Genomic DNA, 20,494 nt, shown 5'->3' on the forward strand with positions numbered 1-20,494 from the left:
CACAGCTATTTTCTGATTGGCCGGCGCCGCGCCGACGGTTGCTAGGGCAGTTTACGTCACCGTCCCAACATCCCCCGCGCTGATTGGCTGGGGCGGGGCTGACGTCACGCTGGCGTCATGGACCGACGCCCGTGACATCATTTCGTAACAAAGTGCACTGACGCCTGTGCCCAGCAGGGGGCCCCAGCGCGCGGCTGCGGCCATGGCGGCAGGAGCCCAGCGCTGACACATCCCGGGGATGGACAGCGGGAACAGGAGCCGGTGTCACACCGGGGACACATGCCATGTCACTGCAGGAGAGCTGCGGTGCTGGGTGACTCCACGGCCTCAATTCAACCACGGCAGGTCAGTCACAGCCTCTAGACACAACACCCTAGTGAAGAGTAACACGGAGCAGATGCACAAACTCCTAGTAACGGCACCACAACGACCCTCCTACTCCACGAGGATCCCCAGAGCAACTGTCCTCCTCTGCAGGGATCACCAGAACCACTCTCCTGCTCCACGAGGATCAGCAGAACAACTGTCCTCCTCTGCAGGGATCTCCAGAACAACTCTCCTGCTCCATGAGGCTCGGCAGAACAACTCTCCTGCCCCACAGGAGACTCCCCAGAACCACTCTCCTCTTCTGCAGGGATCCCCAGAACAAATGTCCTCTGCAGGGATCACCAGAGCAACCCTCTTTCTTCATGAGAATCCCCAGAACAACCCTCCTCTCCTCTGCAAGATCACCACAACCACCCTCCTCCCTGAACAGGATCACCAGAATGACCCTCAGCCTCTCCAGGATTTATCATCCTGACTCTCCTCCTCCATGAGGATCACCAGCAGGAACCAGCCCTGGAAGCAAGCTTGGGAGCAGAGTTTCCCAAGCACAGAGACAGCAAGACAGGGATAACATAAAACAGAGGCAGGTTGAAGGTGAGCAGCCCCAAGTAACCCTGCCTGGGGCAGCTTCAGCCCAGCTTGGCTACAACTCGTCCTTTTTAATCAGAGAGTTCTCTAGATCAGGAAATTCATCATTGGCAGCTACACCTCAGTACTCCAAGACGATTTTCCCTGCTGGTACTAGCAGCTTCTACACTCCTGTCAGATGGTACAATGTCGTGAAAGGAGGAGGATTGGAAGGCAGCCCTCTTCAAGGGAAAGTTCTTGCAGGCTTTTGTGAGAAGATGACTGAACTCGGTAAGGGTTGTGTGTGAGCTTCCATCATCACACAGGACCAAAACAGAAGACCAAAGCCAAGCCCAGTATGACACAAAATCTGAAACAGTAAGTGTTATCCACTTACTGTAGAGAAAACCAGTTTTGAAAATTAACTTCTTTTTCTGCAGAAACTAAAGAATAAAATGTACCCACTCACCTGGTTTCATAAAGCAACTTAAACATGAGAAAATACCCAAGCAAATCCCCCCTAACACCCATTTCATTCTGTGACAGTAGAATGAACAGCACTTTCACACTTGAGCACATCCAGCTTACACATCTCCTAGGGAAATTCTCCAAACAGGTCTAAACACAATTTGCTTTACAATGTAACATCTTGCCCAAGAGCTGCATTCTCTATCTGCTGAATTTAGTAATTCAGTAATAGCAGAGAGCAGATTTAGCAGCAGCTTTCAGAGTTTTACCAAGCCCTGTCTCATGTTGGAGACACCTGCCTTCTCACTCGAGTTTAGGAGAAAAGAAATCTGTATTAACTGAGTGTGACAGATTCCATTAAAATTGCCAAAAGCCATTCTAGGTGTCCTGCCTCCAGTGAGATTCAGGGAACAGGAAGCATTACCCAGTCTTACCTCTGCATTAGGGTCCCAACTGTGTGATTAAAATAAGAACACAAAACATTCATTTTCCTCCTCAAGGGATTTAGTCAGCATTACCAACTAATAGCCCACTGATTTACAATAACATAGATTTATTACTATTGCTCTGTAATATTTTATTCTTTCACTATTTCCTTGGGGAAGGTATTTGAAAGCAGTTTAGAAACCTAAATTTAATTGCCTCCAGTTCATAATTCCTATCTGAAGTCACACATGAAAAAGGAAACCTACTGTGAGAAAAGGTCGAGATAAAGTAAAAATGGAAATGTTTCCCTCTCCCAGCAATTACTCCAGAAGACAAAACCTGACGTGATCATGAGGTTGTCAAAAAAACAGATTAGAGGAGCACAGCATCTTTTTGTACACTGAAACCTGTGCACAGGCAGAGGCTGAGTGCATCTGCAGGGAAACACAGCTCACATCCAGCAGACCTGTGCCCAGTTAAGTTTCCCCAGCACACAGGAGCCCTTGGCAGAGCCAGGATTCAGGGCTCAGCTTGCAGGACAAACCATTGCAGAGTCTCATCACACCCATTGTTTCTCTTCCTAATGATAGCAACTGGTTTTCTTAAGTACATATTACCCTACTTTTAAGGAATATGGCTGAAAGACATGTATAGCTATGGATTGACAAGAGGATATTTTAATAACTTGATGTGCTCCTGACCTAGAAATAGAAACCACATATTCATCTCTTTCGTATTATTATCTGTGATAAAAGTAGCACAATTAATCCAGAGCAACAAAAGGCTATGCTTAAATTAATTTTGTAGGAATGATCAAGAGCTGAGCTGTAAATTGGAACAGGTTTTGTGCAATGAAACTCTCTATTCCTCAGATGAAACTGAAAACAGATGATGCTCACTCAAAGGCCTGGGTTTGTTCTTTATGTTGCTGTTACTCTATTCCCCTTAGGAAAGTTCAAAGGAATAGTGTGGAGTCACTTGAGCAGTGGTTTGTAATTGAGAATTCAACTTTTTCAGCATGGGAAAATAGCAAACACCAAGGTCCAACACAGAAACCAAGTGCCAGTACTTGCTCAAATCCTTTGTGAGAATTATTTCTCACAGCAGATTGAAAGCACTTGGAAATTTCAACTTCATAAATAATCAGATTTCAGTTTAAGTATTTTTCTGTTATAGAATGGGTATTTAAAAAAAAAAAAAAAAAAAAAACAAACTACCACAAACCACTGCCAACAGCTCCTGGAGGAACACTGCAGACTGCTCTTCACTCCCAACCAAGTCTGGCTACAAGATGCCACAATTTGGCATCATCTGATGTCACGGGCAGCATATTCAAACAAGCAGAAGCCATGCACACATCTGATTTTCTTTGGATGTTCCAAACGCTTTGAAGGTTAAGCTTACTTTCTTCAGTACTTCTAAAACTCCAACTTCGATTTTCTGGGAATCAAAAAAAATCCCTGCTACACTTTCACACCTTTTGAAGAGGGCTCAGAACAAACCTTGCTGTACATTTGATAACACTTCCAGTGGTGATCCACATTTTCCTCATGAAGTCCTAGCCAGCCATCATCTCATCGTATTGCCCCTGCCTGCCAAGAGGCTGAACTTGTTCTGACCCTCATGGCTGAATCTTATCCTCATGGCCATCACCAGTAGGGGGTTAATTAATTATTTGCATGAGCACCAAGGACACAGCAGATGCAGACTGAGCACATCTTCCACTTTGCTGGAGGACTGGACAGTTCTGGCCCTGAAGAGCTAGTGCTCATGGAGCAGCTGTAAAAGGCTTGGCTGCAGGAATGACCACTAGGCACCACTGTCACAGAATTCCAGAATGGTTTGTGTTGGAAGGGACATGAAAGCTCATCCCTGCCATGGGCAGGGACACATTCCACTGTCCCAGGCTGCTCCAAGCCTCAATGCCAAACCTGGCCTTGGACACTGCCAGGGATCCAGGGACAGCTGCTCTGGACACCCTGTGCCAGGGCCTCACAAAAATCACATTCTGTGCTGAACACTAGATTGGTTTGAAGGCAGGAGCATCCAGTAAATTGTACATAATGCAAACCATTACACAGATCAATCCATTTAGATTTACTATCTTGCCTTGTGCTCAGTGCAGAAAGCTCCCTAAATTATTTCTAGCTGTTATTCCAAAATATCTCCTAAATACACCACAGCTCCTCCTCAAAAGCAGAAAAGAGCAGCATTCACTGAGGCCAGCCACATTAACAAAACCACCCAGTCCATTTTCAGCTGCAGAATACACCATTTCCTCCCTTTATGGCAAGAGTTCTTTCAGGGTGAGCTTTCAGGGCACTCCTGAGCTATTTAATGATTCACTTTCTAAAGGAGATGTCCTCAGCAATTCCCAGTTTCCCCACAGCAGGTCTGGAACGCTTTGCCTTGTCCACCTTTGTTCTGCTGGCCCAGCTCTGTTACATTAACCAGTCAGGGAGCTGCCAGTGCCCCTGGCCCAAAAAATTACCCTGGCTACCAAGGAGAGCCAGCCATTACCTCTCAACTGCTGCACAAGCCAAACCTTGCCAAAAGTCATCCTCTCTAAACCTGCCACTGGTCCTTGCAAGCACTCCATCTTCTGCTCCACTATCACACCTGCTCCTCCTCCATGTGCTTCAGTTTCAGCCTAGAGAGCAGAAAAACTGTTGGGGAAAAAAGGAGCACAATTTTCATCCCAGCATGGGAAAAAATAAAAGAGCAAAATCCCAAACTCTCAACACTGTGGCCGCCTCAAGTGGAAGGCAAACATGACTCCAGCATCCACCTCCGTGAGGTGTCACTGTTTAAACTCAGTCAATATGAAACTGGATGGTTTTAGAAGGACAGAATAAATTATAACTGAAAAAGTTAATGGGAAGCATTTTACCAGCTGGGCAGGAAAACAAGCCACAAGTACAGCAGTGCTGAGTTGTTCCAGGCAAATCTACAGTGCTAACAAGATGCCACCTCCAGAAACACTGGGAGTTGATCTGTCTAGAACTCCAGGGATCCAAGATTTTCACTGCATGACAGCTGTCAAAGACAAGCCAAAATCATGTAATCTTTATTGGCTACGTGAGCAGCTCTCTGGTGCTGACATTCTGGACTGTAATTCTCCACATAAACACATCCAGTCTACTCACCCATACTCAGGTTACTTACTCTGTGCAGACAGGCTGTAATTAACATGTTGAAACAATAGTGGAAGACAACAGGTTGGCTTGTTTTATGTCAAAGTTTAAAAGACACAGGAGCATGGATTAGACTAAAAGGCTTTATTGAAACTTGTCCAAAATCCAGTCAGGCACACAGTTTATCTGTTCCACTAAGGCTTATCGTTCTATGTGGCATAGAAAAATGCATCTCACCGAGTGGAAACATCAAACAACAAAATTAGTGAAGTTAAGGCACTTGAGATGTCTATTAATTTAGCAAAACTGCATAAGAATAACATTCTGCTTGGAGTGATAGAATCCTTTCAGAGATTCAACTTCAAACATCCAGATCCTGTAACCCTTTGAGAGAGGGGAGAGGCAGAAGCAGGAGACAAAAGTCTCTGACCATGAACCTCTAAGGCCACCAGAGCCTGCGGAAGGAAGTGTTACTGGATCAGGCTGCAAAGATTTCCTGTAGTACAACTGCTGAACTGCACAACAGTTTTTGCTGAGGCACAATGGCTTCCACTCACAAATTCTTAAGGCAAAGTATCTTTGTGAGGTGAGAGAACAGAAGGAGAGAGCAAGCAGCACATGCATGGGATTGTAAGGCCATCAAACGTGTCCTGGGGTAACAATGTTTATCCTGGGAGCAGACAGCTCTGCCCCAAGGATAAAAACGTGCAGAAAACAAGTGGAGAATGCAAAACTTATAAATGACCACATATCTGTTATCTGTTGGCTTGCCAGGGCTCTAGGCAATAACTTGAAAGCCAATTAGCAACTTTGAATTCATGCAACACATAGATAGTCACCTTTGTACTTTTGGTTTGTACTCTTGTGTGAGTGTTGGACAGTCTAAGAAATTTTTTTCCAGCTCCGAGTCAAAGTTTACAACTTAAACATTGCAGTTTCATCATTTGGCAAAGAAAGGTTTAATTAATTAATAACTCCATTCTACATGCTGAAAACTGCCCCTTCATCTGTGAAACAACCTCTTGCATCATACAGCAGTTAAAAACTCTTCTCAAAAGTGAGACCCAGCTCCAGGATATGCACATTCCACACTGGAATCTGGAGCATGCTCCAAGGGTTGCACACAGACTGAAGGAAAAGATTTCCAGGTACATGGAGCTGTTTCCTCAGCCATGAAAAGGCATGGCAGAGAAGCTGCTGTCACCTGCTATGCACAAAGAAGAAACAAGGTGATAATTCAAGGGGGAAAAGAAACATGGTGAACAGATTAGCCACGTGAATTGAAAGTACCGTTTCTAGTTAGTCCATGGAAATGCAGTTTTAAGCATTACATTCTGAATTTTGCTAGCAGTAGAGTTGCTTAAGAAGATGTAAAGCTTATGAAAGAGGGATTGCATCTTAACACTCTGTTGTCCTTCAGAGCAAATTGCTTGCTGTGTTTAAGGCACTCCATTGTCTTTGGTTCAGTGTTCAACTGTCTCAGTGTAAGCAGAGGTAGCACAAACCACACACGTTGAGCTCCTCATTCCACCACATCCAAGTTCAGAGCCACCACCTTCCTGATGTTACAGACCCTTTAGCTCATTAGGAAACTGCAAAGAGCAAAATAAGAAACATTCTTGTTAAGTTTATAAGAAACAAAGGTATGCAACATTCAACTTAGCTCTTATAAATGCCAGAAACAGCTAGAAATTCTTTTATAAAAGAAAATCAGAAAGAGAAACTGGGCCTGATGCTGCTGCAACAAAAGCAGCTGTGAAATAAATCACTTAAAAATTAGTTTCTAAAAACTCAAAAGCAAAGACAACCACATCTTCCCTACAATAAAGTCAAGAGGAATATATAAGATCATTGCAGATATCAGAAGAAAAGCTGACCAGTTATCAAAAAGGGAATAATTTCACTTGTCTTTTGCTCTTGGGAAAAGTCTTCATAAAATAACAAGTTTCATTATTTCTATCTTTTTAAATAAGAACACGTTTCTCATAGAGAGGGCACAGTATCTGTCTGTGGGTTTAGCTTTATAGACAAATTCAGCTCATTGCAGATGGGGAAATCATCAGAAACTGGTCCTTCAACATGTACTTATTGCTTCAAAATGCATGAAAGGCAGCAAACACACCTAAGGTATCTGTATCAGTCAGACATATATAGAAGTGGCCAATTCACAGTATTAGACTTCTTACACAAGCAATCCCCAAATGTAGGCAGCTTAAAGCATCAGCATCTTCCCTGTTCTCACAAATAGGGATTAACAATGATGTATCAATATGGAAGAGAGAAAAATAGGGTGGAAAATACATTTGTTGCCAGTATAAACTGGCTGAGATATCATTCTGAAAACAGAAGCACTTTATAACATGCAATGGTATGAAAAGGAGAGCTCAGGAATCTTTGCTTTGGTTCGATTGAAAAAAAATCACGATATCCATGAAACACTCTTAATTTCTGCTGACTTTATCACCCAATATTGCTACTCTGAGAAACCAGTGGAGCATTCCTACAGGAGCATTTCCCAAACGAGCCAGCAGAGCTGCAGTGGGGCAGCTGTACCCCACAGCCCAGGGATCAGGGGCTGCAGGGCCCCAGCCTGACCTACCTGTAGGGGTAGCCGTGGTATTTGGATCTGAAGACAGACAGCAGCCAGCTGAAGAACAGCACCACCAGGCCAATGCCAGCAATGCACATAACTGCAAGAGATGCACAGGGAGAGGCTGTGATGGGACAGCTGCCCCTGCAAACACCTCAGGGACTCAGGGTTTCAAAGCCTTCTGCAATATTTACAGATTTGGTCTATTCGTGTCGTTGAGAAATACTAAATTAACATCAATTTTATATCAATTTGATACAAATGCTCTGAGAAAAAGTCCCTTCTTCTCCCTCTTTCCAGCAAAACACTGCAAAGCCTCTTTATCTGCCAAAAGGGTTTATCCTGCAGTTTGCTAAGCAACTTCAAAAACTGTCGAAAATCCAAATTATTTTCTCAGCTTAGAGGTGGGAGGGAAGTGAATTAAACCCCTCCAGTGCAAAAGCATTTCTGTTCAGTGCTGTATCAAACCCCTCACTGAAGATGCCTTTACTCACACACAAAGTATCAGTACTCACTTTTTCTTTTCCCCACATCCATGTCAGAAGTAGCAGCTTCGTGGAGAAGGACCATTCCTAAAGTAACTCCACCATCTACAAATGCTGTTTAAGGCTAAACCAACAAAGTACAATAGATTCAAAACAAGACTTCCAGTCCCCTAAATTCACCTCCCACACCATACCTGGGGCATTAAAACTCACTGGAGAAATCAAAGACTTCCCAGCCAAATCAGCAACTATGGGGGGAAAAAAGAACACACTGAAAGACTTCATAATGGCAGCTTTTAAGAGAAAATAAATGCAAAGCTTAAAATATAAACTGGAAAGTCTTCAGGCAAAATTAAAAACATGCATTTATTATCTCAGCTTGTAAAGTAGCAGCATTCCTTCCCAGAGAGTTTGGTCCACTCCTACTGCTGTTCTCCACTGGAAAATCCCCAAAGGAATTAAGCTTCTACATTCACTCAGCCAACAGAACAAATAAAACACATGCAGTATTTAATCCAACAGGCTGTTTTTCAACTGGCAATATTTCTTTTCTAATTCTTCAAATTAAAAAAAAAAAAGATCATAACATTAAAGAAATACAGACAACACAAAAGGCCAGATGTTTGCCAAGAATGAATCAAAGCAAAGTAGTGAATCCAGTGGAACAAAAGACAGAATTCCCAAAGATTTAATTCCATTTCACTACAAATGTACAGTCCCAAGTCTCCTGCTGAAAGGAAAAGTATTTATCATTGACTGCATCAGGACCATCAAGAATCTTTCCATTTCAGACACAGCTCACCTTCAGCACAGGAGGAAAATTACTTGAACCCACAGAAATCTCACCAAAATCAGTAATTTGAAATGTCTCCAGCAGTGGGTGGGTTGGGTCCATAATGTGATGGACAGCAATAACACAGATAAACATCAACAAAAAGTTTCTACTTTGAATTTGACCCAGTGGATCAGAAGTACAGTAACAGAAAAAGATCAGAAGTTCTCCTCCAAGTGCCTGTTTTAAGTTTAAAATATTATATATAAGAAAAGGCCCTGAATAAAAATAAAGGAATGCTGATACAGGTGACAAGACACAGAGGAAAAACTCCAGCCAGAAATGACTAAAGTTAAAAATGATGGATCAAAAATATACATGTGGGAATAGAAAAACAGAACATTGAATATTAAGGTGTTCTTATGACCCCAAAGAAGCATTTTTTGTACAAATGAGAAAGGTAAAAGCTCTCAGTCTGAAAGTTTCCACTTGCCTCTCTTGACAGCATGGCAAAATCCTGCATCATCAGTACAAACGAATGCTAAAAGTTCCACAATTTTAGTGATGTATTCAGCTTGGTACTTACACAAGAAGGTGAGACAGCAGTAAATATTTTTCTATTCAGTTTAAAGATCAGAGGCACAGGAAAAGCACAGCTGTCAGTGCAGAAAGGTTTTACAAGCTTCTGCATCAGTGTGAGGTGGCAATTACAGCCATGACAAAGCACCACAGAAAAGGCAGCAGCATTTGCTGACCAAGAAACTGTCACCAACCACATAATTCTCCCAGGAAGGATACTGAACAGCAGAACTATGTGTGTTTCTGCCACAAACTGGGCTTGGCTGCTTCCATGGATGTAATTCTGTAAGACACAAAGAGTAATTAAATTTAGAAAAGACTAGAGACAACTTTGACACGATTAACAACAGCTACAGAGACTGGGACTGGGGTTTGCATCTTTTTTTCAGGAGAAGGCAGAAGTTGGAGCATGAATGATTTCAATTGTTGATCACTGATTTTTGGGGGAGCTGATAGAAGATCTTTCTTCTATTATCATGCACAGTCAGCCTCATTCAGATTACAGTAAGTCCAAGTGCAGCTACAACCTTTGTGGTCCAGATTCCAGTGCATCTGAGAAAAACACCACAAGATTAGGCCCTCCTGCATCCTAATGTGATCCAAATCTGATCCATTCCCTGACTGAGATTCTTAGGTTGTGTATTAGCTGCTTAGGTTAGGGACAATCCCTTCAATCTTTGTGTGAACCAGACTCACTTGGCTCCAGAACCAAGCACTGAAATCTTTCTCACTCCTGGGTTAACAGAAGAATTGAAATTTGTGAAAAAACACAATTTGTTAATCCCTATGGGATGCCCTATAATGGTTATGATGTCATATCTAAGTAGGAAAAAAAATTATCCACTTTCTACAGAAGAATACAGAGGGCCTGACCCATCTAACCAGGCACAAAAGGAGATTTCACCAAATTAATTCCCTGAGTAAAAACATGAGAAGAGGCAGTATTTGATGTGTAAGCACCTGAGCAGATGCAATGATCTCAGAACACTGTAGCTACTTCCACAGTGCATCTCATTCTGTGTTATGAACAGAGTAGCATATTTCAAATTACGTTCAAGAAATTTTTCCCAAGAAAGAGACTTCATAAATCTGAGGTCACTGGATATTAATTTACCTCAAGAACCTTGAGGAAAGATGGTTTTATATGGAAGTCATTAGATGAGTGTATGAGTTAACAAGACCAGGTTGAAACATAATTGCCAGGCTCAGCAATAGGAATTCTAGCATATAATCAATCCATAAACACCTTTATTGTGCTGTAAGCAATTTACAGCTGTCACATCCCTTCACCACTGGAGATACAATATATGTGCAAGACACTGATTTGCCTTGCTCACTGCAGGACAGGTTGGTCTCACTCACACAGAGAGAAGACAGAGGCAGAATTTGCACTCTGATTTGTCTCTTAGTATCAGTCTCACTCTTCAGAAACACAACAGAAATGCAGAAAAGGAAGTGAAGGCAACACTCACCACTTGCCCCGTATGGGGATTCTTATGAGCATAGGGGGGGCCTCTGATGTGGTTCCACATCTGGCCTGATGTCATTGCTAACACAAAACACTGAAAAGGAAAGAAGAAATGCTATTTAATAAGGATTCTCTTTTATTTTTAATTTAACTTGGTATCTTTTCACTTCAGACCAAAGTGTACTAGCTTGGAACAAAGGCTAAGAATTGTCCCACTTTATCTTTGTACAAAGGGCATCTAATCAAGAATTCAGTGAACTGAAGGGACTAAGATCATATAATGCTATCAACCTATGAAAAAGCAAAATTAACTGTACCTCATTTTCCTCTACCAACTTTAAACATCTTGAAACGCAGAAGCTTTTGAAAACTTGAAGTGCTACAAAACTCAATGTAACAGGGAGACAAAAGGGATTTTTACTCACCAGAGCAGCAAAGGCCCAGCCAGTTTTGTTATAGAGAAAATCCAGATTGCTGCCCCGCAAATACACGAGGCCTCCGATGACAGCCAGCAGCAGCCCCAGCATCAGGGGGCCAGCATAGTTTGGTGGCCTTATCACACGGATCTGAACAGAGGACAGTGAAATCATTTCCTCTCAGTAGGATTATGCATTATACCTGCACTCCTGCTAAAACAGCCCACAACATATTGAGTGGAAAAAATATTGTACACACACTTTTACTGTATAATTAATCTGACTCGGGAGGTAAGCAATGCTTCTTCCACCAATACTGTAACTTCAGTTTTATACTACTTTACCCTGTTCAATAATTTAAAGACTATTTTTCTTCCACAGGAACAGAGAGCAAGAAGGAAGGAGACGAGTTTTCCCATCTACTCAAATACAGCATTACACAAAATACCAGCCCAGAGACTGTAAGGAAATTAAAAGATGCAGTTGTGTGTCTGACTAGATTTTGTAGATGAGGAGCTCAGGAGGCACAGAACACAAGTGATGTTCCCCAGCTGGCTCAGCACAGGAGTGCTCAGATAAGCTGTGCTGGCCCTGCACAGCACAGGGGGACTAAGGGAAGCTGGGCTCAGGGCCCTGCCCAGCACAGGGGTTGGTGACAGAAGGTGAGCTCGCCCTGCACAGCACAGGGGGGGCTCAGGGCCCTGCCCAGCACAGGGGGCTCAGGGAAGCTGGGCTCAGGGCCCTGCACAGCACAGGGGGCTCAGGAAAGGGAGCTGGGCTGCCCCTGCACAGCACAGGGGGCTCAGGGAAGCTGGGCTCAGGGCCCTGCCCAGCACAGGGGTTGGTGACAGAAGCTGGGCTCAGGGCCCTGCCCAGCACAGGGGGCTCAGGGAAGCTGGGCTCAGGGCCCTGCCCAGCACAGGGGGGGCTCAGGGAAGCTGTGCTCAGGGCCCTGCACAGCACAGGGGGCTCAGGGAAGCTGGGCTCAGGGCCCTGCACAGCACAGGGGGCTCAGGGAAGCTGGGCTCAGGGCCCTGCCCAGCACAGGGGGCTCAGGACAGGGCTCTGCACTCACATGGACATCTGTCCTGTCGGCCACCCAGCGCGCCAGCTGCTCCGCCGCGAAGCCGCGCACCTGCAGCTCGTAGGTGTCCCCTCGCTTGGGCTTCCCCTTGGCTGGGAAGTTAATGAAGGTGGGGGCAGAATTCATGTTCAGCTGCAGGGAGAGAGTTCACACAGGGCAGAGCCTATGAAAGGACTATTTAGTAACACGGTTCTGCGCTATTTCTGGCTTGCAATATTGTTGCTAAATGAGAAAAGTTAGTTCATTGATTTAATGGCCGTGGCTTTTTAGAAAAAAACAGTAGGCAGCACACAGCTTGCATTTCTGTATGTCATGCACATTTTTTTTGAATGTTTCCTCTCCAAATACTACTTTTGATAAAGAAATCTGCAAAACAGCAATATATGATTCAGAAATCTAGGAAGGCCATAGCTTGATGAATGCATTTTTAATGTTACACTAAGGAAAAAAAATTAATGAGAGTAATAAATAGAAATCTCTCTTCAACTCTCCAGTTTAAAAAGCTTCCATTTAATAAAATATCACTGCTGAAACTGGGCAGCTGTTAAATAGAGATTAGTACCTCTTTAAAAACAAGTTAACATCTGGAAGACTGTAATGACCTATTAATGTGACCTATAATTGCAAGTGCACATGGAATCTTCTCACAGCTGGAGAAATAGAAATGTGGTCACACAATGTTAATAGAAGAGAAAAATGGCTGGGTACTTGAAAGGAAATTAGTTAACCCACACCAAAAGCCTAATCTATCATTCTCTAGTAATCTAAAAATTGTAATAGCTGTTCCTAATGACATCAGTGCTTTCTATCTTACATCTTCATGTACCACAGAGGGATTCCATTAACAATTACACCATAAGTTATTAGAGGAGACATCTCAGGGAAAAAAGTCAAAGAAACCAATTCACTCTTTGTAGCTATTCCACATCTGTCAGTTCTGTTAATATTCCTACCAACGTGCTCAGGCCATCTTTCTTCCAAGAATGACAGCTTTTATCTTTTCACTCAGTTGTTCACTGTAACACTAAATTATGTAACATCTTTGCCTTCTTTCCCAAAACCCAAACTGAAAACAAGGTTAGAAGAGCAAAAGACCTTACCATCTGAAACACGTCTGAGCCTTCATCAAAATCCACCATAGCAAAAAAAATCTTGTTGGTAAATGCACTGGAATACCTCCAGGAGTTTGCCAGAATCTGGTATTCCTCATCAGCTTGCCTGAAAAACACACCAAGTGAGATGAAGTTTATCCACAGCAGAGTTGTAAAGCAGCTGAGGGAGCTGTGCCCACCCACCCCATCCATGGGTACACCCCACACCCACCCCATTAATTCTCTAGGGTTCAAATGAAAGTTTGAGTGTTAATGAAATAATTGAAGCACAGACACTCATCTACCACCAGGTGAAGCATTTGGCACCTGGTTTTTTAAATAGAAGGGCAAGATGTGTTGAGTCCATGAACACAGGCAGAAGTAATTTCTAACTGAGAGGTGAAATAGAACCCAGCTGCTCACGATTTGCCAGCCCACAGAGCACCAAAACGTGGCCAGGTGTGCCCTTTCCTCCAGGTCAGAGGGTGAAAACCAAGAATTTCAATGGACTAGGTATAAAATTCACCCTTACACACCTCTGCCACCTCCAGATTAATACAGGAAAGCTAGAATATGGTTAAGGATCGAGGATATTGGAATTATAAGTAAGTTCCAAGCAATATACTAATTAAAAACAAGATTTAATCTCCATGGCCAGCAATAATTCTACAAACATTTCTTCAGCAGCTCATGCCAGGAAAGTTGAACTTTCACTGTGTCTTTCTCCAGAGTAAACACTGTTTCTGCAAAGCAGGGATTATTTTAGTAGAGAGATAAAACTAAGGCTTATGTTCTTTCCTCACAAACCCATTACACATATATTCCCACACACTAAATTGCAAAAACAATCCTACTGTAAACTTGGATACATATTCCTCCCACGTGTGTCAAAGTTCAACCCTGCTCTTAAATTTAGTTCCCTACAAAGCATCAGATAATTTTCAGGTTCTAATTAAGGACTAAAGGAGCTCATACTTGCACACAACACACTGTCTGTGAGGCTGAAGAGCAGTGAACATCACAATCACTGAGTAGTTTCTGGGCGGTGCCTTCACAAGGCGCCGGAATTTGTCTCCGTTCATTCGGATCACGGATCTTTTACTGGCCCACTCCATCAGCTGGTTCACTTTTTCTGATAACACCATCTGAAAATCAAGACACAGCAACACTGTTGGGGTTTTCTTAATTTTTTTTTTCTAGTCTCACAGTACAGTCTTAGAAGTTTTTAGATTTGCTGTAACAAATACCACAGGTATTATAACCACCCAGGTGATGTGATAGTGATACTTCAGTAAGATTTTGCAAGGCATTCAAAGAAGCTTTTAACAGTCATGTTAACATAATTCATTAACTTCAATCACCCAATAACACACACAGCTTTAAGCATTCAGCATGACCAGGCTGCTGAAGACCCTCAGTCCTTCCTCACAGTAGCTGCAGGATTTCTTTCAGCTGTACCAACCACCTCCATCCCTTCCACAGCCTTTATTCTATACTAAGCATCAAACTGTTCCAGCTTTCAAAAATCGTGGCAGTGGAACCAACACCAGAGATGGAACCAACCTCAACATTTCATTTTCAGCACTGCTGGGAAAAAAAGAACCATAATTCAGAATATATTTTAAAAACTGAGATGTGCTCAACACTAAAATATTCCTTAAAAAGGAGACAATCTATTCTATAACATTATGAGAAGAGGCATTAAGTTTGACGAACTCATAAATGTTGCATTTATCATAAAGCACTTCACTACTCGTTAACACCCTTCTTCAGATAAATATGTTAGAGGAAATCATCATAATATATCCTGAATTGGAAGGGAGCCAGTAGGAGCATCAAAGTCCAACTCCTAACCCTACACAGGGAAGCCCCAAGAATCTCGCCATGACAATAATCATAATAAATTATTCTTCTCTGACTTACAAATGACACAAGTACACACTTACATATAATGTATAGACTTATATATATACGTGTATACTTATATAGAAGGATTTTTCCACACCCTGCAGGTCAAGTGTGCGGAAGGAAGCTGCACCTTAGCGACTACAACCAAAGACCACCCATCGTCCCCCCAGCAAACTCCATGCACTAGGAAGACAACACTCGTACAGTGCTCCTAAAAAGAACTGAAGACCCTGGAAACAAGGACCTTCCCTCCCTGCGAGTTCCCTCAGGGCGAGGACCGGGGGTGAGGCCAGGCCACCCCGCGGGGCCCCAGCCGGCCCTGCCCTCATCCCGCTCAGCGAGAACCGGCCCCAGCGCGGCGCGGGGACTCCTGGAAAGTCTCACCTCCTTCCTCCTCTGCCCCGCGGCGCCGGGCCCGCCATATCCCGCCAGCAGCAGCAGCACCAGCGCCAGCAGCGGCACGGGCAGCGCCGCCATGGCCGCCCCGCTTCGCCCGCCCCGCCGGCCCTGAGGCCCCGCCCGCGAGGCGCCCATTGGCGGACAAGGCGGCACGAGCGCGCTCGCCGGCCTCCGATTGGCTGAGCCTGTGGGAGCGCGGCGAGCTGGAGCCGTGCCATTGGTGGAGCCCTGAGGGGTGGGCGGGGCGAGCCCTGAGGGGAGAGCGGGCCCTGAGGGGGAAGGTGCCGGGACCCCGGGACGCGGTGGCCGCTGTTGGGGTCTCTGAGCTGCATCACAGAGCCCTTACTGTTCGAAGGGACCTCTGGAGATCATCCGAGACAGGGTCTCCCGGAGCAGGTGACACACCGTTGTTCACTAAAGTCGGATTCGTTACCCGGTGTGCAATAAGCTGATAACCACACTGAGAGAGAGATTGATTTATATTAGAGTTGTGCTAGCCATGGGTGCTCAGTGGTGTTCTATAAATCAAGCACGCCAACTCTCAAACCTTTTTACTGTTTATACGTTTTTACAAACAAAGGAATTTGTGTTCACTGGCTACAAGTAGGGTAGGTCTCTTATTAATTAGTATTCTATCTTCTATTGGTCAATGTTTCTCTTTGGTTTTCATACTAATTAGTGCACATGCTCTGACTTTGTCTCCTTTGGGTCAGTGGGTTGGTGGTCGTGATCTGCCCCTGCTGGAATTACCTTTCCCCAGTTAGAACTGATTTCAGCCCAGCTGCTGGGTTGGCTTTGTTAGTGTCTTCCTTCCGCGGGAGTTCTGCAAAATGGGCCGTAAATTCTGCACTATTTGTGTCCACTGTCATTGGTACATCCTCCTTACCAAGCTTTGTTAACCTCCCCCTAAGCCTCAGATAATTAAAACATGTCAAGCCCTAAACCTTAACACGGCAGTTCTACCAAAAAATAATTTTTTTCCCAGCATGTGGTCATTACTTAGAGCTTGAGACCTGCTGTTTCATGGATTGAATCTCCTTCCTTGTTGATTAGGCTAGAAAGTATACAAAGCTCAAACATCAAAGAACATCCTTTCTTAAGAAAATTTAACATAATCCACAGATTGAAACAAACAAATGCTTTCAGGTTTTGAGTATCTCCAAAGAGGATTCCACATCTTGCTTAGGCAGCTGTTCCAGGGCTCTGCCACCTTCAGTGTAACGAAGTTCTCCCTCTTGCTTCAGATACATGCTTCATGTTATACACGCTATAAATTGCTGGATCTTGTGTTACAAATATTGTTAAAATCCAAATGCCCCGGGGAAACCTCAGCAGGTGTGTGGTGGGTTAAGGCTCTGACGCGGAATCGCCAGGGAGAGATGAAGATTTCCTCACGCTTCATGTTTTATTTTAAAATTATTTTTAACTTCTATTTGCACTAAAATCCCAGACTCTTTTTCAACCCGACGCTTTCGCCGATTGAAAGTAACCCAAGACAGGGGAAGAAAGAGGAAAAAGTTATGTGTCAGAAGTGGGATTCGAACCCACGCCTCCATACGGAGACCAGAACACCCAAACCCGCCGCGGGAAGGCGCGGAACGCCTTGAGTCTGGCGCCTTAGACCACTCGGCCATCCTGACACTGCGACTGCAGACGCAGCCGGGACACACTTAACATTGCTATCACAGCCATACCCGCTTTTCCCTATCCCTTGGCCCCTCACAGAGAGTCCATCTGCACCCGGTAAGTCCCGGAGAGCAGCCAGGGAACCGCCGGCCCGGCCGCGGAGCTCCGCCGCGGCGAGGAGGAGCCCGGCGTTACCCACAGGCCCCCGCCGCGCCGCCACTTCCGCCGCGACCATTTTGTTCTTCACCGGCGTCAAGGGTACGCGCTCGGCTCTCATCATGTTCCCGGTTGCCAGGGCCGCGCAGAGCCTCGTCGGTAAGCGCAGGGGCGGCTCTCGGGGTCTGGGGGGTTCCTCACGGGGTCTCTCTCGGTTTGTGCCCTGCGCTGGGCGGATTGTCCCTCAGCCCCCGACTCGCACCCGAAGAGGGTCGTGTGGGCGCCTCAGGGGCTGCGGTCGGCTCTGGCGTTCTTCGCTTCCCGCTTGTTATTTTATTTCTTTCAGCCTTTTTTTTTTTTTTTTTTTTAATCTCCTAGTTGCTTTTTGATATAAGACTCCTTTCCTTGGTGCTTTCTTTCCCAAGTACCTAAAGGCACGTTCTGGCCTGGTAACCTGCGGTGACAAGGGGTAGTCAATACCCAGCGCTTAAACTCAAGGTTAAAGTTACCCCTTCAGTGATACAAACCCCGCAATGTCTGTTCCTCTGCTCCTGGGTCACCTTGTGCTTATCCCGAGGTGCGGGCGGCTAAAATAAACCTATCTCGGTAGATACACAGGCTTTTTTATGTTTAAATGAACGCCTTGTGTAGCCTTACAGAGCATGCGAGGGATGTAGTAACATTATGGCTATCACCGTCATCTTCTCTAATCACCGCTGGGTATAATAATGCAAACCATTGACCTGAGACTAGAAGGTTTTATTTTGTAATATCTTCATGCACACATCAGCCTCTCATCAAATGCTTTGTACACAACTAATGGGCAATCTGTCTTTTGTAGCTGCTGCTTTGATTTTTCACTGTTGCCTTTTCTTTAATGAGTGGCTTTTATAGTGTACACTTCTAATGTACATCATGTGAAGATATCACTGTGTATTTTTTCTCCATTATTTATCTCATGCCCATGGGATATATCAGTTTCCTTCCTCCTCTCCCTTCAAAAATCCTGAGGGAATGAGGCAGGTGTTTCCCACATCCACTACCTTCAACCACAGAATTTGATGGTGAGCTTCATCCTGACATTGCTTGGGTACACGTACTGCCAGGATTGATATTTGCATCCAGAAATCTAAAAATGCTAAGCACTGAACAAAATACGTTTTTAGAGAAACAGTAATACTAAAAATGATAAAAGCAACTTAGAAGATTTTTTTTTTACTGGAATTAGACTTAAAGAATAAATTTCTAGAGAGAAATTGAGAGCGCTGAAACAAATTCAAGTATTTTTGTGCATATCCTGTGTTTTGGAGCCATTCCAGTCTTCTTGAAAAGCACTTTTAATCTTTTTAACACTAACACTTGCCCCTCTGCTGGTGGGAGATGAGGGCTGTGAATGGTTTGAGCTTATATTTGAGTTGATTTCTGTTTTTGTTAACACTCCTCAGCTCGTAGGATCCAGCACACTGCAGTCAGACAAGCCCATCGCAAGCACGAGCCAACCTTCCACGATAAATATGGAACCACGGCCCTCCTGGGTGGAGCTGCTGTGTTCTTATCTGTCTGGGGCTATGTAAGTTGGTTTTGTCACCACTCTCTTGTGATTCGAGCTGCAAACCTTAAAACTGTCAATTTTTGCCTGTTTGAAATCAATTCCGTGGTTAGAATTGAGGAGCTTCTTACATAAGCGGATAGTGATGTGATAGATGTGAAAGGTCTGTTAATTCTCAGCTTGATTTTCAGTTATTACTCAAATTTCTGCATCAGTCTGTTGGCTGATTTGAAAATGTATCAGAAACACAAGTGTTCTCTCTTCTACTTGGCATTTCAAACCTCTACAGGTACAGCTTTCAGCAGCAAAATTTCTAGATGAAAATACCAATATGATGGTGGTGGGGTTTTACATTCCAGACTCTTGATTCTACAGTTGGGTATTTTGAAACAGAAAACTGAAACATTTAAATGTTTTGATAGAAGAGTTTTGATAGAAGTATATTCCACTTGTTTAATTAGAAAATAAATGGGATGTTGTGTTCTAGTAACAAGAAATCTGTACTGAAAACAATAAAAATAACCCTGTGTCAGAAAGTTTCTTTGATTTCAGAGTTAATAATCTTGGGTTTTATCCCTTTGCAGGTGCTCACACAGCTTAAAATTGAGTGGGGCTTTTCACCTGTTGGCAGAGTCACTCCAAGGGAATGGAGGGAGTAACAGCCTCTGCTTCTAATGAGCTGGTCTAAACTTTCACTGAGAAAATGGTTGTGTAATGGCATTTGTTCCCTGATTACCACTTGGACAGTGGTGTTTCTGGTCTAATAAATAAACTTAGAAACCTGTCTGGCTCTTCAAGGTTTCCTCTGTGCTCTTCTTCTGCTGAAGTGTAAGAAATAGTGTAAAAACTCCCCAAGTAATTTTACACAGTCCCAGTTATTGCTGTAAAGATCAGTGGTGGATAAAGGACAAGTCCAGAAGTTGAGTTTTCATGAATCAGCCTCACTGCATTCCCCCTGCAGAGTGCACATCCCTTTACAGTTGACTTGCAGTGACCCAAGTCGAGCTCCCATTTTTTTTCCCCACAAAAAGATTTTTATGGTTTGAATCCCTCTGCCAGTAAAGCTGCTTCTCCCGTGACCCCTGAGAATTGCGAAGAAATTAAATTCAGTTTTGAGTTGGAGAGGCTCCACAGGAGCAGGCGGTATCTCAGGATCAGTGGGACTTTCCTAATGAATTTTTAGGGAATCCCAGAATGATTTGGGGTGGAAGGGACTCAGATGTGGGGCGGAAGGGACTCAGATTTGTGGTGGTTCCAACCCTGTCCGCATTTAACTTTTACAGTAGAAGTAAACCTTCCGTTTACAGTAGAAGCAACCAGATAATGAGGTGAGAGGAGAACGCTTATCGGATCACGCCGGTGTTTCATGATCAGAGACTCCCAGGCTGCTGTGGGTTGGAATGGACCTCGCAGTCCGCCCTGTTGTATCGCCGCGGGGGCGGGCTCCTG

The 20,494-nt window shown here is 44.1% G+C and overlaps 2 protein-coding genes and 1 non-coding gene across 3 annotated transcripts; 1 reads left to right on the forward strand and 2 right to left on the reverse strand.

The window, feature by feature from the left end:
- Positions 1–5,051: 5,051 nt before the first annotated feature.
- On the reverse strand, positions 5,052–16,681 carry MAGT1 (magnesium transporter 1). Its single transcript, XM_066333927.1, is given in 12 exon segments — positions 5,052–6,514; positions 7,522–7,612; positions 8,028–8,102; positions 9,568–9,631; positions 10,821–10,910; positions 11,242–11,382; positions 12,308–12,448; positions 13,417–13,534; positions 14,383–14,552; positions 15,700–15,817; positions 15,819–15,898; positions 15,900–16,681. Coding segments are annotated over 12 exon segments (1,251 nt in total). The 5' UTR covers positions 16,047–16,681; the 3' UTR covers positions 5,052–6,498.
- A 556-nt stretch (positions 16,682–17,237) lies between these two features.
- On the reverse strand, positions 17,238–17,354 carry TRNAL-CAA (transfer RNA leucine (anticodon CAA)). The gene is made up of 2 exons: positions 17,317–17,354; positions 17,238–17,283 (listed from the first exon to the last, which is right to left on the reverse strand). It is a non-coding gene; the product is annotated as a tRNA-Leu (tRNA).
- COX7B (cytochrome c oxidase subunit 7B) lies at positions 17,319–19,829 on the forward strand. Its single transcript, XM_066333928.1, has 3 exons — positions 17,319–17,655; positions 18,942–19,066; positions 19,630–19,829. The coding sequence occupies exons 1-3, from the start codon at positions 17,619–17,621 to the stop codon at positions 19,702–19,704; spliced, it is 237 nt and encodes a 78-aa protein (XP_066190025.1). The 5' UTR covers positions 17,319–17,618; the 3' UTR covers positions 19,705–19,829.
- Positions 19,830–20,494: the final 665 nt, after the last annotated feature.

Source organism: Sylvia atricapilla, chromosome 21 (genome assembly GCF_009819655.1).
Source record: "Sylvia atricapilla isolate bSylAtr1 chromosome 21, bSylAtr1.pri, whole genome shotgun sequence".
NCBI lineage: Eukaryota > Metazoa > Chordata > Aves > Passeriformes > Sylviidae > Sylvia > Sylvia atricapilla.

Coding starts and splice junctions, on each gene's coding strand:
- COX7B (XM_066333928.1), top strand. CDS start 17,619: ATGTTCCCGGTTGCCAGGGCCGCGCAGAGCCTCGTCG. Junction 17,656..18,941: donor GGCCGCGCAGAGCCTCGTCG/GTAAGCGCAGGG, acceptor AACACTCCTCAG/CTCGTAGGATCCAGCACACT. Junction 19,067..19,629: donor TCTTATCTGTCTGGGGCTAT/GTAAGTTGGTTT, acceptor ATCCCTTTGCAG/GTGCTCACACAGCTTAAAAT.